Genomic DNA, 18,288 nt, shown 5'->3' with positions numbered 1-18,288 from the left:
AAACGGGAACAATTTCAATAGGAGGAGGGATTGAGGAAGCCTCACATCAGAATATCCCATTGCCTGGCAGTTAGGGCATTCATCTGAGAAGTGGCAAAGCCCTGTTCAAATTCCTTCTCCCCCTCAAAAGAAAGGGGGGTACCCTAGCCACAGGCTAAGGGTTATAAGGCAAGGACTCCCTCCTAGTTTTGTATCTACCTCTGAGAGGGGGCATGGCTTAGCACATCCCCTTCTGGTCAGCATCTCCCGTTGGCTAGCTTAGGTATCTCCCTGTATAACATGCTGGCTTGTGGCTCACAGTCTAAGGGTATGTCTACACTACAAAATTAGGTCAATCTTACAGAAGTCAATTTTTAGAAATCGATTTTATACAGTCAATTGCATATGTCCACGCTAAGTGCATTAAGTCGGCACAGTGTGTCCATAGTACTGTGGCTACCGTCGACTTTTGGAGCGTTGCACTGTGGGTAGCTATCCCACAGTTACACTGCAGTCTCCGCTGCCCATTTGAATTCTGGGTAGAAATCCCAATGCCTGATGGGGCAAAAACATTGTCGCGGGTGGTTTTGGGTACATGTTGTCAGTTGCCCCTCCCTCCGTGAAAGCAACGGCAAACAATCGTTTTGCACCTTTTTTCTATGCAGATGCCATACTGCTGTCAGCAGAGAGTGCAGTAGGACTGCTAACCGTCATCGTCATCATTCACCGCTTCCGCTGCAACTCTGCTCTGCTGCTCTTGTCTCAATAGCGAATTTCTCCATGTTTTCTGTCATGTGCTCCCGGGTACTTGTGTTCTTCCTCAGGAAATGTGCGCGGTGCTAACCGTTGTCCTCCACCGCTTCTGCTGCAACTCTGCTCTCCTGGTGCCATGAATCCACCTCACAGGTCCTCTCGTTGTTCTATATAAATATCTATTCTCGTGGCATCCATCGTCATCTACCGCTTCCGCTGCAACTCTGCTCTCCTGCAAATGCCATACCACGGCAAGCATGTAGCCCGCTCAGCTCACTGCTGCTGTTGTGAGCACTGCAAACACCTCACACATTATCTTGCAGTATGTGCAGAACCTGCAAAAGCAGGCAAGGAGGCGACGACAGTGCGATCACGATAGTGATGAGGACATGGACACAGACTTCTCTCAAAGCATGGACCCTGGCAATTTGGACATCATAGTGGTAATTGGGCAGGTTCATGCCGTGGAACGCCGATTCTGGGCCTGGGAAACAAGCACAGACTGGTGGGACCACATAGTGTTGCAGGTCTGGGATGATTCCCAGTGGCTGCAAAACTTTCACATGTGTAAGGGCACTTTCATGGAACTTTGTGACTTGCTTTCCCCTGCCCTGAAGCACAAGAATACCAAGATGACAGCAGCCCTCACAGTTGATAAGCGAGTGGCGATAGCCCTCTGGAAGCTTGCAACGCCAGACAGCTACCAGTCAGTCGGGAATCAATTTGGAATGGGCAAATCTACTGTGGGGGCTGCTGTGATCTAAGTAGCCAATGCAATCACTGAGCTGCTGCTATCAAGGGTAGTGACTCTGGGAAATGTGCAGGTCATAGTGGATGGCTTTGCTTCAATGGGGTTCCCTAACTGTGGTGGGGCAATAGACGGAATGCATATTCCTCTCCTGGGACCAGACCACCTTGGCAGCCAGTACGTAAAGTGCAAGGGGTACTTTTCAATGGTGCTGCAAGCACTGGTGGATCACAAGGGACATTTCACCGACATCAACATGGGATGGCCGGGAAAGGTGCATGACGCTCACATCTTCAGGAACTCTGGTCTGTTTGAACAGCTGCAGGGAGGGACTTACTTCCCAGACCAGAAAATTACCATTGGGGATGTTGAAAAGCCTATAGTTATCCTTGGGGACCAGCCTACCCCTTCATGCCATGGCTCATGAAGCTATACACAGGTACCCTGGACAGTAGTAAGGAGAAGTTCAACTATAGGCTGAGCAAGTGCAGAATGGTGGTAGAATGTGCATTTGGACGTTTAAAAGCTTGCTTGCGCAGTTTACTGACCAGGTTAGACCTCAGTGAAACCAATATTCCCATTGTTATTGCTGCTTGCTGTGCACTCCACAATATCTGTGAGAGTAAGGGGGAGATGTTTATGGTGGGGTGGGAGGTTGAGGCAAATTGTCTGGCGGCCGATTACGCACAGCCAGACACCAGGGCGATTAGAAGAGCACAGCTGGGTGCCCTCCGCATCAGAGAACCTTTGAAAACCAGTTTCATGACTGGCCAGGCTACGGTATGACAGTTCTCTTTGTTTCTCCTTGATGAAAACCCGCCCCCTTGGTTGACTCTACTTCCCTGTAAGCCAACCGACCTCCCCCCTTTGATCACCAATTTCAGAGGCAATAATGTCATTATTGTTTCAAAATCATGCATTCTTTATTAATTCATCACACAAATAGGGGGAAAACTCGCAAGGTAAACCGGGAGAGATGGGAGAGGAGGGAAGCACCGGGTGGGGTGGTGGATGAGGGGAGGAGGGAAGGACAAGGCCACACTACAGTTCAAAACTTATTGAATGCCAGCCTTCTGCTGCTTGGGCAATCCTCTGGGGGTGGAGTGGCGGGGTGGCCCTAGCCTCCCCGCCCCGCGTTGTCGGTCGTCTGGGTGAGGAGGACATGGAACTTAGGGAGGAGGGCAGGCAGTTATACAGGGGCTGCAGCGGCGGTCTGTGCTCCTGCTGCCTTTTCTGCAGCTCCACCAGACGACTGAGCATGTCAGTTTGCTCCCCCATTAGACTCAGCATTGCATCCGCTCTCCTTTCATCACGCTCCTCCCTCCTCTCATCGCGTTCATTTAACGCTTTCCTGGTCTCTGCCATTGTTTGCTTCCATGCATTCTGCTGAGCTCTTTCAGTGCGGGAGGACTGCATGAGCTCTGAGAACATTTCATCACGAGTGCGTTTTTTCGCCTTCTAATCTGCGCTAGCCTCTGGGACGGAGATGATGGGGGAGCGTAGAAACATTTGGAGCTGCAGGAAGGAAAAAAAGGGAGAGTAGTATTTTAAAAGATACATTTTAGAGAACAAAGGGAAGAGTATTTCACACTGAATCAAGCAATTCACATTACACAGCACATGTGCTTTTGGTACAAGGTCGCATTTTCCTTCTTTTTTGAGTGCCTGCCGGTTTGGTGTGAGACATCACACGTGCTTGGCTGGGCAACAGAATTCGGCTTGCAGGCAACCATGGTAAGGCAAAGGGTTTCAGCTTCTTCAGCCTTCGTAACACAGGGGAACAGTTTCAAACAGCAGCGCCCTCCTTTCCCATACCAAGCAAAGCCCATTGGGTTGGCCATTTAAAAGGAGGGACTGTGCCTTTAGGGTGAATGTGCAGCACAACCCCTCCCCCCCAATTCTCTGGGATGATTGCTTCACCACCACCCCCCCCACACACCGCGTGGCTAGTATCAGGGAAGATCACTGTCAGCCAAACGCGAACAGCTCAGCATGAACGGGTCTCCCCTCACCGTGTGGCTAACAGTGGGGATGATTTCTTTTCAGCCAAAGGCAAACAGTCCAGCAGGAACGGGCACCTCTGAATGTCCCCTTAAACAAATTTCCCATATTTGAACCAGGTGACCATGAATGATATTACTCTCCTGAGGCTAACACAAAGAGATAAAGAACAGATGTTGCTTGAATGCCACCAAAGCCTGGGCCCTTCGCTGCAATCCTTTGTTCTGCAATGATTCCAGACTACTTGCTACTGGCTTGGCATGGTAAAAGTGTCCTACCGTGGAGGACGGAATAAAGCTGACCTCCCCAGAAACCTTCTGCAAAGGCTTTTAGAGTCTCTGTAGGATTTCCGCTCCATCCTCAGACACGTTAACAGACTTTTCCAGTAGCTATACTGGCCACAAATGCATCCCAAGTCTTCAGAGAAAATTAATTATTAAACACGCTTGCTTTTAAACCCTGTATTATATTTACAAAGGTACACTCACCAGAGGTCCCTTCTCTGGCTTCATGGTCCGGGAGCCTGCCTTGGGAGGGTTAGGAGGGTATTGGCTTCAGGGTGATGAACAGTTCCTGGCTGCCGGGTAGAAGGGATTCTCGGCTTGTCTGCTGTGTGCTATCCTCAACCTCCTCCTCCTCATCCACAAAATCCTCATCCCTGTTGCGTGAGACTCCCCCTTGCAGGTGTCCATGGACAGTGGTGGGGTAGTGGTAGGGGCGCTCATCATAGAAGCGGCATGTATGAGGCTCTGACCTGGAGCAACCGTCTGCATCCTTTATTTTTTGGTAGGCTTGCCTCAGCTCCTTAAGTTTCATGCGGCACTGCTGTGTGTCCCTGTTGTAGCCTGTGTCCATCATGTCCTTGGAGATTTTGGCAAATATATTGGCATTTTCTCTTTTGGAACAGAGTTCTGCCTGCACAGATTCTGCTCCCCATACAGCGATCAGATCCAGTATCTCCCTTTCGGTCCATGCTGGACCTCTTTTGTGATTCTGGGACTCCATGGTCACCTGTGCTGATGAGCTCTGCATGATCACCTGTGCTGATCAGCTCGCCACGCTGGCCAAACAGGAAATGAAATTCAAAAGTTCCCGGGGCTTTTCCTGTCTACCTGGCCAGTGCATCTGAGTTGAGAGTGCTGTCCAGAGTGGTCATAATGGAGCACTCTGGGATAGCTCCCGGAGGCCAATACCGTCAAATTGCATCCACACTACCCCAAATTCGACCCAGCGAGGTCGATTTTAGCTCAACTCCCCTCACCGGGGAGGAGTACAGAAATTGATTTTACAAAACAGGCTTGGTCGTGTGGACGGGTGCAGGGTTAAATCGACCTAACGGTGCTAAATTCGACCTAAACTCATAGTGTAGACCAGGGCTAAGATGCCTCTCTCTCCCCTTTCACTGTATAGGAGTCTGGGCACCTAACTCAGGCTCTGTGGATTGCAGGGCTGTTCCTGTGATTTTCTAGGTGCCTGAAAGTTAGGCATGGCAATGCTCAGCATCACACTGTCTCAGTCCCTTTGCAGATCTGGGCCCAACTCTGTTTCATGGAGGCCAGCAACTGCCCTGCTCTTCTAGCAGGGTTCAGAACCAGCTTACCAAGGAACGTGGTCCATACTCCATCGGTTGGATTCTTTAAACCCAGTCTGGATGTTTTTCTAAAAGATTATGTTGTAGATCAACCACAAGTTACTGGGCTCAGAGCAGGCACCGAGTGAAATTCTGTGGCCTGTGTTATGCACAAGGCCAGACAAGATGAATAGGTGGTGAGCTGTGATTACCACCCAATTGACTAAGAATTGCACACATCCTATTCTTGTGACTGTATGTCCCCACACTCCCTATCCCCACTTACCTGTTCATCTCATCTGCTAATGTCTTGTCTGTTAGACTGGAGCAAGATGAAACTCTTTGGGGAAAGGGATTGTCCTTTTCTGTGTGTTTGTACAGCACCTGGCACAATTGGGCCACAACCATCCTTTCCTGGCCACAAGATTTCATCTTTTCCTTCTCTGATGCAGATGAAACCATGGCTATCCATGTCTTCGCCAACTCCAGACTAGTCCATAGCAGCACACTCTAGTTGGGGGCTTCTCTTGCAGGACACACGGAAGCTTTAGCTAGTGCAGAATGAAAAGGAGTACTTGTGGCACCTTTTCTTTTTGCGAATACAGACTAACACAGCTGCTACTCTGAAACTAGTGCAGAATAAGGCATGACACATTTTAGATAGGGTGGATGGATAAATGCATACGACACCCATGGTTCTTGCTCTGCACTGACTCCGAAACACTTACAAGTGTAATTCAGGCTGTTGATTACTATCTGTAAAACCCTCAGTGCTCTGACACTAAGGAATTTTACATCAGAATTCCCACCCATACAGCTGAAGTAGGTAGCTCAGATGGGAATTTTTTGAATACAATTATCTAATGTGGATACAGCCTACATCTCAGTTATATCAGACACCCTCTCTCTACACTTTATCACAGCACTTGCCTTCAGTATAATGCTTCATCAGTGCTACTCATCCCAGTGGTCATTTGCTTGTATGTGATAACCTCACCCTCCATCCTTGCTCTGTTTAGGTGTTAGAGTTTCTGCCTTAGAAAGCTTACAACTTCACTCTGTATCTTAGTACATCACTCTGCCCACCCATCCTGTTTGGGCCTTTCAGGTGCTACTGTAAAATAAACGTTTAATAAGACTGTGGGTCCTAGGGTAAGACCTTGTGGTAGCAGGTGCCTGAACATTCTCACTGATGGGCAATCCGCAATGGCATTTGCTGCTGCTGGAAAACTGCCAGCTCTGGACTGAGCGTAGAGCTGGTGGGGAATTTTTCAACAAAACTTTTTTTTTTTTTTTAAATCAGAAATCCAATTAATCAACACCAAACTTTTTTAGGGGAAAGGGCTGGTTTCAACAGATTTCTTAAACTAAAAATTTTATTTTGGAAAAATCTGTCAAAATTGTTGCCTTTTGACTTTTTTAAATGAATATTTTCAGTTTTCTGGTTCTAAAGGACTTTTTGTTTAGAATTAAGCTAAAATTAGTAGAAAGTAAAAAAAATGGTAAAAACGGTTGAAATCGAAATGAAATGTTTCAAAATGATCAAAACAAAAATATTCTGATGGACCCAAACTGATTTTTTTTTCCCAGATTTTCAGCTGGCAACAAGTTTTGAGATTTCAGCTTTTCATCTGGATTTGGGATGGGAAAATGTTTTGAGATCTCAAACGGTTTTACAGGACAGGAAAACCGTTTCCCATCCAGCTCCTAACTGCATGTGAGGCAAAACTCAACTTTTTGTTTTTAACGAACTGTAGAGGTTGGCTAGTCCCCCAGTTCTGGTCTTTATAAAGAAGCTGGTTTTGATGGTTTGGGGGAAGGTGGACAAAAACTGAGTGGTGAGAGAGAGACAGAATATATACTCCTTAATTTGGATAAATGTATTTTCTTGATGATGTAAAGGCTGGATAGTATAGCAATAGGAAATTTATCAATGTGTGTAATAACTACATGTCCTCACTCAAGAGGATAAGTAAGCCCTTCTACACCATCTTTTTCTCTGCCAGAATCCTCTCTTTTGCAGCATCCATCTCTCAAGATGATCTCTTCCAAATATTGCTCTTGCCTCCTTTTGATCTTCCCCAATGGCAATCACTGTATTCTTCGATGAGCCTTCTGTGACATCAGTACTATTCTTTATATATGGCACTTGTTACATGTTTCAGAAGAACCGTCCATCTGTCTGCTCGCTTTGATGGTCCATCCTTCAGAGCCATATCCCTCTCCTTGAGTTTGGCTTAGTAGGCACTCATGGAGTCCTCCCCAAATACTTTTCCATTCATGCATTTTGAACATGAAGCAATAGGATTAGCCATAGGGTAGATTTCAGAGTAGCAGCCGTGTTAGTCTGTGTCTGCAAAAAGAACAGGAGTACTTGTGGCACCTTAGAGACTAACAAATTTATTTGAGCATAAGCTTTCATGGGCTACAGCCCACTTCATCCGATGCATGCAGTGGAAAATACAGTAGGATGATTTTATATACACAGGGAACATGAAACAATGGGTGTTACCATACACACTGTAACGAGAGTGATCAGGTAAGGTGAGCTATTACCAAAAAGGAGAGAAAAAAAACCTTTTGTAGTGATAATCAAGGTGGGCCATTTCCAGCAGTTGACAAGAACGTGTGAGGAACAGTAGGGGGGAAAAATAAACATGGGGAAATAGTTTTACTTTGTGTAATGACACATCCACTCCCAGTCTTTATTCAAGCCTAATTTAATGACGTCCGGTTTGCAAATTAATTCCAATTCAGCAGTCTCTCGTTGGAGACTTTTTACCTCAAGGTCACAGCTTTGAATCCAACCTAGGTTAATGGCAACCAAAATTTGTTAAAACGTGATGGCTGTGCGGAGGTCCATGTGAAATGCGTTTGTTGGCTCACATCATACTGCCAACTGAAAGTGGTCAAAAATCATGAGTCAGGCTGTCAGAAATCATGAGATTAAATAATAAAATAATAATAATAATACATTTTGAATTCTTTTTCTTCTGTTTATGAGCTTTTCAGAGGCACTCACTTCATTTTTTTCAATCCTTTCTCCACAACCATGAGGTCTAGAAACTTACTTTTTTAACAAAAAACACAGATTTTTCCAGTAATAATATGATTCCAGCAGCTGGGCTTTTGAGTATTGCAAAACTCATGATTAAATTGTGAGATTTGGCAACGCTGCTCTCAGTGTAGAGCCTAGTGGGAAAATGGCCAAATCACAAAAAAAACAAAGAAAAAATCCCAGTACCACAATTGGCACTAAGTAGCACTCTTTCAGGGTGTCTCAGGAGACTAGATAGGTTACAGAAACTAAATTCACCTGACTCCCCTATGAGGGATTCCCCAGTTCAGAACCAAGGCCCATCAGTGGGACAGTGTAGGAGACATTTTTATGCTGCTACCCATATTATGCCTGTCCTGTGGATAAAGAGAAGACTTCTGCCTCTGGACTATGAGTCCAGCACATGATTCACAAAAAAATAATATGCCACCACCTGACTTCCTCCAGAGGCCACTGAGAGAGCGTCTACCCTCATACACAATGGAGATTCTTAATTATGTTGTTCCCTCCCCTTCACCTGTTTACACAGACACGGACATACAGCTCCAGTTACCCAATGTACAGTCACTAAACTTTTCTCTGATCCAAGCAAGCACTTGTTCTACCAGGATGGCAGAGACAAGAGATATGAACATAACATGGTGACTGCATCTTCTTTCCATTTACTCATCTGCACAGACATTTAAAGTGATCTAATTGCCCTTTATGTGAAAGAAAGCCTCTCATTCAATATTAGGTTCCCAGACCACCCAACAGGATATTATTCTCTCCAGAGCCAGTGTGTGACCTTGGGCAAATCACTTAACATCTCTGTGCCTAAATTCCCTCATCTGTGAAACGGGTATAATAATACCCTACTACGTTACAGGGTGTGGGAAGGCTAAAATAAACAAATTGCGTTTTACGTTCTTAGACCTTTGGGCAGAAGCTACTGTGTATGTGGGAAGTTAAATCATCATATTGTAAAGCTGGGGTTCCTGCATGTATGGGTGGATGTGTTTATAAAGACTTATTTAGGTAGCAAAGAAGTCAAGTACTCAAAAGCTAGGAATTACCAGATCTACAGTTGCCCATGCAACCTTAATCTACCCCTTTATGCATCCATCCTATGCACTGAATGAGGCAGGGGTTCTGTGGAAAAATAGCAAGTGATCATGTAATTAAAGACTGTATCATGATGCACACACCCATGTGCTGCCCCTCGAGAGAGAGAGAGAGAGAGAGAGACACACAGAGAGAGGGGGGCCTGGCTGCTGTTGTCTTGTGCTGGATCCATGGGCTGTTGGGAGAATCTGGCCCAGTTCTTTCTCCCTCTGTCCAAGAATTGGGGGAGTTCCAGCCCCATATGATGCCCCTGGGGGCAGGTTAAAGGGCCAATGGGGCCTTGTGGTGGATCTGGACATTTACTGGGGGAAGCCTGCCTCCTCCCCCTTTTCCACTACAGCTGCTCCAACAGCTCCCTGGTGTTCCCCATGCAGCCTGTGCTGCTGCTTCAGCGGAGGCATGAGCCCAGACTCGGAATGCTCCATGATTTTGGTAGGCTGCCAGAGTTTTCCAAAGGCCCACAAGTGAGAGACTGGAAATGATGGTTTTGAACATTTTAGGTCTTGGCCAAAGCTGAGGTGGAATTTCATGGGCCAAAGAAAAGGCATGCCCATGGCTTAAGAGCACCTCCTACTGAATATCAAAGACCTGCTGTGGGATCCCTTCTCAAAGAAAAGGTTGCAAGAATCCGTTGTAGTGGAAAGTTAAGCAGCCTAAATATAGGGAAGTCACTACCAGCTCCCCTCTCCCCCGGTACTGGATGAAATCAGAACTGCTCAGTTGTATGGCACATGCCCTATATTGATATTAGTTAGCGGAGATTCTCCTTTAGGTTATGTAGTAGTGGAACTCTGGGTTTGGAGGAGGCGGATGAGAGTTTTTTCTCTCCTTTTCACCAGGGTGGGTGTAATATGCACCATAGTGAGTCTTGCTGTTCCAAGGGCAGCAGATGTGTTGGAATAGGCCTTCATTTCCAGGCAATGGTAGCACTCTCTGCAATCAGGACGTCTTTTCAACCACACCCACTTTGAGTTGGTCCATTTGTTGTCAAGGACCAGTAAGTGTCACCTATTAGTTTTGCAGACTATAAAACGTCATTGAAATGATACATTCAATTTTACAATGTAGCTTCTGGGGTGGAGGTAAAAGGGGAAGACAGGCATGGGCTACATGGCCCAGTACACTGAGTTTCTCTCCATCTCTCCAACCAAGGGGCTTCAGAACCAACATGTTTAGAATGTTTTTAAGCTAACATGATGCTGCTAACCACCTACCCAACCTAGCTTTTAATTCCCTAAGACAGTGGTTCTCAACCAGGGGCCTAGGGCCCCCTGGGGGGCCACGAGCAGGTTTCAGGTGGTCCGCCAAGCAGGGCCAGTGTTAGACTCACTGGGGCTCAGGGCAGAAAGCTGAAGCCCCACCACATGGGGCTGAAGCCCGGGTCCCTGGGCCCTGCCACCCGCGGCTCAAGCCGAAGCCTGAGCAATTTAGCTTTATGGGGGCCCCTGTGCTGTGGGGCCCCAGGCAACTGCCCTGCTTGCTACCCCTTAACACCAGCCCTGGCTTTTATATGCAGAAAACCAGTTGTTGTGGCACAGATGGGCCGAGGAATTTTTATAGCATGGGGGGGGGGGGGGGGGGGCTCAGAAAGAGAAAGGTTGAGAACCCCTGCTCTAAGACATTAGTGACAGTAAGTTTAATGATCTTATCTCCATACATCATAAAACCATCATGGAATTCAGTCTGATCAGCGTTCTCTGCTCTGTAGGGCCTGGACTGGAACAGCCTAAGAACTACACACAATAACCTAGTGATCCTCCCACAACTCCTTTTTGGGTCAGGACCCCTACGATTACAACACTGTGAAATCTCAGATTTAAATAGCTGAAATCATGAAATTTACTATTCTAAAAATCCTATGACCATGAAATTGACCAAAACAGACTGTGAATTTGGTAGGGCCCTATCCATTGGTCTGTAGTAGACCTGGTTCAAATAAAGGCCATTAAGCCTGTTGCTTTCAAGAACATAACAGCCGCCATACTGGGTCAGACCAAAGATCCATCTAGCCCAATATCCTGTCTTCTGACAGCGGCCAATTGCCAAGTGCCCCAGAGGGAACGAACGGAACAGGTAATCATCAAGTGATCCATCCCATCACTCATTCCCAGCTTCTGGCAAACAGAGGCTAGGGACACCATCCCTGCCCATCCTGGCTAATAGCCATTGATGGACCAGTAACATCTAAAACAAAATCATGTTTAACCAGTACTTTTTTATTCCAAGTTCCTGTTTAAACGCTAAAACAGAACAAACAAGATTAAAAAAAATACAGCTACATTCATGGCTGCATGCTTACATGGTTGCAAGTTTTTGCATGAAGCTTGAGTTAAAACCAGACAGATGTGGTAAGAGCCTTTTAGCTAGTAGAATAATCATAAGAAACTTCATTTTATATCTTTTAAAAGAGTGTGAACTGTTTTTATGGGATCCATCAGCTTTAAATGAATAATTTATAACGAAAGAAATAGCCTTCCTTATGTTACAACAAACCCTTGGGTGATTAATAAGGAATTTTTCTAATTACTTTAATTTCCCCCAATTATACTGTTTGTTTACTTCAGTAAATAACTCTCCTTCAAGGGAGATAAAACTATCCCTAGACGAACAGCTCCCTCTGGGGATTGGGGGGAAGGGACTGCAGGAAACTGGCTCAGGTGCCAGTAGGCTCTGGAAAGGTGACATTTAAGCAAAGGCAGGGTTGGTTAGACGAGAGGCAGAGGGATGTCATGCTGGAGAATTACAGGATTCTTCTTTCCTAAACCTGACTTGATCTCCTGGATGAGATGAGGGAAAGAGACAAGCATCACCAGGACTCAGAGGAAAAGGAGCTCCTGTGAGCAATGATGCAATCGTTACCTTAAAAGCAGACATTTATACTTCCAGTCTCAGTTGCAAGCAGACACTTTTGTCTAGGTATTGTCCATTCCCCTGTAAGCTCCTCAGGGCAGAGACCTGTCTTATTCAATGACTGTAAAGCACTAACTGTATAAATATTAAAACCTCTTCCAAGTCCAGTAGCCAATTTTTTTTAAAGGCTAATACTGAGGAAATACTGAGAGATTGAAGTGTTCTCCTACCTATATGCCATCATGTGTCAGCAATGCCCCTCTGCCATGTACATTGGCCAAACCGGAGCGTCTCTACATAAAAGAATAAAAGGGACACAAATCTGACATCAGAAATCATAACATTCAAAAACTGGTAAGAGAACACTTCAACCTCTCTGGCCACTCAGTAAAAGATTTAAGGGTGGCAATTTTGCAACAGAAAAGCTTCAAAAACAGACTCCAAGGAGAAACTTCTGAGCTTGAATTAATATGCAAACTAAATACCATTAACTTGGGTTTGAAGAGAGACTGGGAGTGGCTGGGTCATTACACATATTGAATCTATTTCCTTAAGTATCCTCATACCTTCTTGTCAACTGTCTAAATGGGCCACCTTGATTATCACTGCAAAAGTTTTTTTCTCCTGCTGATAATAGCTCATCTTAACTAATCAGCCTCTCACAGTTTGTATGGTAACTTCCAACTTATCTGTATGTGTATATATATCTTACTATATGTTCCATTCTATGCATCCGATGAAGTGGGCTGTAGCCTACGAAAGCTTATGCTTTAATAAATTTGTTAGTCTCTAAGGTGCCACAAGTACTCCTGTTCTTTTTGCTGATACAGACTAACATGGCTTCTACTCTGAAACACTGAGGAGTTCTCTCGGGGCTATAGCTTAGCAATGCGGCCATCCCATGGCAAGGGGCAATCCCTCCGCTTTAAAGGAGATCTGTAAAGGAAAGGGACAATTGGATTTGTGTTTTTTTCTGCTACTTAGAACATCTGTAGGCTTGGAAGGATTAGATCTTTATCAGTAAACACTAGCAAATGATTTCACTGTACACACACAGACAAAAAAATATTTCCATCAATAATAACTGAAATTTAGAGATAGACAAAGAAAAATGCTGCTTGAGAACTTAAGAGTTTGACTTAAGGGTTTTTACTTTGTATATTTTGATATGCGAGGTGGACAATTTGTGTTTTAACAGTTATAAAGCTTTAACTTTTTGAATCTCAACACCTGTGGTCATTAAATTGCTATAGTCTTACCCCCTATAGTTTCCCACAACTGTGAAAACTGATAAAAATGCATAAAATTCAATATCAATATCCATCTAAATCATAAACATTCAAAATTGAATTCTGCCAAGCCTAAATATCTGTGAAGGAAAGATGCCTTCTCCATAGGTTTTTTGCCTTAGAAATAGGCATTTTTAGTCTGGTCTTCTCCTCCTCCATCCATGTGGTTTGAAAGTTCTCTCAACCCTGAACAGAAGGAGCAGGATTGTAGCACCTTTAACAAGAGATTTTCTTCCAGCTGTTCTCTCAAGCATTAACCAGGTATTTCCAAAGAACTGTTTTGGAGTCTGACTTTAAAACACAAAAATAGCATCAGCTTGCACAGCAGTCAAAGGGAGGCTCCAAGGGACTTGTTGGGTCACCTTTGCACCTGTATTCAGCCCTGGAACACATCACCCGACGGAGTTAGGAATGACAATTGCAGAGGGACAGGCTGGCTGTGTGGTGGCAGTGTCACGAATCAACAGGGCCGGCTCCTAAACATGACGATGGTGGCAGGAGATGTCATCACGATGCCTGTAGGCTCTCCCAGCACCAGTCAAGCCAATGGACCCAGTCCTGTCTCAATGACAAAGCTCCCATTGACTTCTAAGGGACCAGGAGCAAATTCTTCTCTTTCTACTTCCTCTTTCACCCTTCCAGGCATAGGTTCTTGTTATGTCTTTGTCAGTGAGATGAAACAGCCCCTAACGAGCTGACATCTCCTTCCTGTGTAGGTACTCTTAGCCCATGATCATCTCACCATCAAAATATATGCACTGTGAGCGGAATGGTGTGTGAGGTGCACCAGATTGCATAGGCACAGCCCTGGCTCCTCTCCCCGCAGCAATGTCAGCCAAAACTAGTCATTAGGAAGGTGTCAGGCTGGATTCTCTCCAACAGAGATCCTGAGAGGGGTAGGCACTAGGGGAAGGTAGATGGAGAGGAGGAGGGTCACAAGCCAGCAGCTACTTGGAAGCATCCCAAATCCCCTCTAGTCCCTCCCCTCGCCAATGCCATTTCCCCCCCTCAAACCTGGTCATCTTCGTCCGATTCTGATAATTAAACATAGGCTTGATGGAATTTCCCCCACCTTCTCCACTCTATACACGTGAAAATCCACAATCAGAAATGATTGTCTGTTCTGGTCTATACTTTGACACCTATCTCAGCATGCTATTTTTGCCCCGTGCTTGACTGAATTGAACCTGGATATCTTCATAGAATAAAATATCAGGGTTGGAAAGGCCCCTCAGGATGTCATCTAGTCCACCCCCCTGCTCAAAGCAGGATCAATCCCAAATTTTGTCCTAGATCCCTAAATGGCCCCCTCAAGGATTGAACTCACAACCCTGGGGTTAGCAAGCCAATGCTCAAACCACTGAGCTATCCCTCCCCCCGCAGATCAGCTGCAGTACAGCACACGAGCTTGCTTGGAAAGGCTTAAGTAGTGGTGTAAACCGTGGCTGGAAAAGTTTACTGTAAATCAGTTCTTTATAACTGTAACATAGGCTGTAACCTCGCACTCTATTTAAATCAGATTCCACAGAGTAAAAATAAACTAGCTCCCAAAGGCGTGGAACACCAGGACAGCTTTTGAACCCTGTGATAGGCTTCCACTAAGTTAACTACTAGACACCGTCCACCACATCGAGTCAGTTGATTACCTTACGTAGGATGGAAGGTGATCCTCTCTATGTGAGCCTGCATGAGTAGCACAGGGCTGGAATGGATCTGCACTCACTAGCCAGTCTGACTTTTAAAACTGTTAGGGCAACCCATGTGACTTTGATTTTCAACATCTAGAGCAGCGAGTGACAAAAAGGTGATGGGGCAAGAGGATCTGGGTGGATAGAGTAGATGGTTGAAATGAACCCCACTGTGCTGCAAACTGCAAAACCTGAAGATAAGGTCCAAACTCCTGTTCCTTTTCATGTAGACACTCGGAAGACAGAGAACTCGTTACTCATTTTGCTCGGGCTCAACAAGAGATAGTGAGTGTCCATTTCTTAGGTAAATTGTTAGTCACCATTAATTTAAAAAACAAAGACTAGTAACTAGATATTGTTGTGGAGTTGTCCTGAGCCTAGCTCCACCTTGCACACAAAGCATGTGAACTTACGACTAGTCTGGTCGTTTCAGAAGGCGCCAGAATTCAGCATGATATGGCAGGTCTGCTCAGTGCCACATGCTTCCCAGGAGGAGAGTCCCAGCAAGTCCAAATACAGCACATGTGATAGACACACCTTGCTAATGAACGCGCCCATTCTCCTTGTGTCCTGCAGGGAAGGGCTTGCGGTATTTACACTGGATCCACACTCGATGCATCGTCACTTGCTTCCCTCGATTCACCTGTAGGCGCCGATCGACCATATTCTGGACTTTTTCCAACCCAGCCGTGGTGAAAAGAGCATCCAGTTCATCTAGGAGGAGTGGGGAGGAGGCGGTTAAGACAGCAGAAGCATTAATTTGATCAACGCTTGCTTGTAGGTTAAACTGCTCTAAGTGGGAGCCAAAAGATTCCTTTGAATGTTCAAGGAAGTTCTGGAAAAATCCAGTGCTTTTGATTCCACAGTCAAATGGAAGGACCATATGATAGCCGGCTTTGAATGTGTCGTGACCTCTACCTTGTCTGCCAACCCTTGTGGTCATCTCATGGCAAGAGTTAACAGCGATCTTGGGGTACATGTTCTGCTCTGCTCTACTGAGGGGGAAGAGAAGTGCTTGGATGATCGGCATCACAGAGAGCAAAGGGGAGGAGGAAGGGAAGACAGCAGCAACCCTAGAATGAAGAGGTGGGCATTGTCCATGCATGAATGCCTGAGGGGACGAACTTTCCAAGATTAGGGATAGTTGAGACAGGAATGTGTTTTTCAAGGGGCTTGATCAAGATGCTAAGCACCCTCAAATCCTGAAGTCTCTGGGAATGGAGGACACGCAGTACCCTACAGGATCAGGCCTACGCTGTAAAGCTCTAGGGTTAAGCTTACAGTCCTGTATGTCTGATATATAGGACCCTACCAAATTCACGGTCCATTTTGGTCAATTTCATGGTCATAAGATTTTTTACATAGTAAATGTCATGATTTCAGCTATTTAAATCTGAAATTTCATAGTGTTGTAATTGTAGGGGTCCTGACCCAAAAAGGAGTTGTGGGAGGGTCGGAAGGTTAGTGTGTGTGTGTGTGGGGGGGGGGGGGGGGGGGGGGCGTGGCGGCGGCGTGTTGGTTCTTCTACCCTTACTTCTGTGCTGCGGCTGGTCACAGCTGCCCTCAGAGCTGGCCAGCTGGAGAGCGCGGCTGCTGGCCGGGAGCCCAGCTCTGAAGGCAGAGTCGCCGCCAGCAGCAGCGCACAAGTCAGGATGGGGTGTGGTGTTGCCACCCTTACTTCTGCGCTGCTGCCTGCAGAGCTGGGCCCGCAGTCAGCAGACACCACCACTCCCAAGCTCTGAAGGCAGCAGCGCAGACCGCAAGGTTGGCATGGTCTGGCATTGCCAACCTTACTTCTACTCTGCTGTGGGCAGGGCACTGCCTTCAGAGCTGCCACCGCTCTCCGGCCACCCAGTTCTGAAGGCAGTGCAGAAGTAAGGGTGGCAATACCGTGACCTCCCCACAAAATAACCTTGCGACTCCCCTATAACTCCCTTTTGGGTCAGGACCCCTGTCTGCCCTATGAAATCAGTACAGTACAGTACGGTACAGGGTAAAAGCACCCAAAAGACCAGATTTCACAGGGAGAGACCAAATTTCATGGCCCGTGACATGTATTTCATGGCTGTGAATTTGGTAGGGCCCTACTGATATGGGTTGTGGTCATTAATCCAAAAACATCCCAGAAAAGCCACATCAAGAGTGGATGATCAAGACACCACATGCCCTCCAGGCCAGAACAATGCTATAGCCAAGTAGTCCAAACACAAGCGATAGGCTGCATGATGCATTTTGTACCAGGGTGCCCCGACGCACTGGCTGCATGTAAAGCCAGAGACCTAGTCGTGCTGGGGAGAGATCCAGTGTAACTGCAGCTCTGGGAGCATGTGATTTTACAGTGTTTCTGTAGCAAAGGGCTAACAAGTCCCAGCTTGTGCTCTTTTATCCCATACCTGCCATGCTGCAACCTTTGCCAGACAGCCATTTTCTTCCTTTTGAAACATCCATTTTAGAATTATTTAGCTGTAACCGATATGTCCTGTGCAGTGAACTGAACAGCTCGTTGCAGTAGTATCACTGTCCTACATCCACTGATCATTTTAGACCTGACTAAGGATTACCAGCAGTAGGATAGAGGTGCCCGATATCACTAACTTGACTGGGGGTTTGGAGGGCAGGGGTGACTGGTGGAGAAGAGTACAAGCCCCATGATGCAGCAACGAGTTGTTCTGCTGAGGCTACCCCAGCCCAGCAGCCAGAGTAGTCTTTAGTGCCCCCACATTGGGGGAGGCAGAAGGCAAGATCTTCAGAGTGCTGGCCCCTCTGGCTCCACCCCTATGTAACCTCTCCCGTGCAACAGTATCCAGGGAACGCCCCTCCCCACACCTCCTCAAATTCTGCTCCCTGCCCCTCTTCCCCCCCACCTCTCAGTGCAGCAAGCACACTAGTTCCATTGCAAGAGGGCCCCCTGCATGTGAGGCAGCTAGGGAAGGATTCTCTGCTACATGAAGGAATGCACTAAGCCATATTTCACAATGATCTACAGGCCCAGTTCTCCATGCTACTGATAAACCTCTATCGTTTCAGCCCGGTCCAGGGAGGGTACATCTGAGTCAGCTGTTCGCCTCTGGGGGTTTGCAGAAATTCCCCGCACAAAGGAATGAGGAAGGTGAGAAGGTCAGGAATACAATATCTAATCTTCTACCTTGCGTAAAGAAGTAAACTCTGGTCCCATCGCCTCTCACGTAGAAGTTATCGGACAGACATCGACCTGGGGGCAAGAGTTGTTCGGACAGTATTATCCACTT

The 18,288-nt window shown here is 46.3% G+C and overlaps 1 protein-coding gene across 10 annotated transcripts in view; it reads right to left on the bottom strand.

The window, feature by feature from the left end:
• Positions 1-2,378: 2,378 nt before the first annotated feature.
• Positions 2,379-18,288, bottom strand: part of METTL2A (methyltransferase 2A, tRNA N3-cytidine) — a 34,462-nt gene continuing 18,552 nt past the window's right edge. The window contains exons 8-11 of one of the 10 annotated variants that reach the window (XR_013344606.1): positions 18,186-18,251; positions 5,338-5,602; positions 3,970-4,541; positions 2,379-2,995 (exon numbers count right to left, since the gene is read on the bottom strand). Coding sequence is in view for 7 of the 10 variants with exons in the window: in XM_077806051.1 (XP_077662177.1) it covers positions 15,582-15,754; positions 18,186-18,251 (239 nt within the window). In the remaining 3 variants the exon portion in view is untranslated. The other 9 variants (XR_013344604.1, XR_013344605.1, XM_077806051.1 and 6 more) reach the window with 9 other exon arrangements.

Source organism: Eretmochelys imbricata, chromosome 27, assembly GCF_965152235.1.
Source record: "Eretmochelys imbricata isolate rEreImb1 chromosome 27, rEreImb1.hap1, whole genome shotgun sequence".
NCBI classification, from domain to species: Eukaryota; Metazoa; Chordata; order Testudines; family Cheloniidae; genus Eretmochelys; species Eretmochelys imbricata.
Note: the sequence above shows the minus strand (reverse complement) of the source record. Positions and strands in the feature narration are given on the sequence as shown.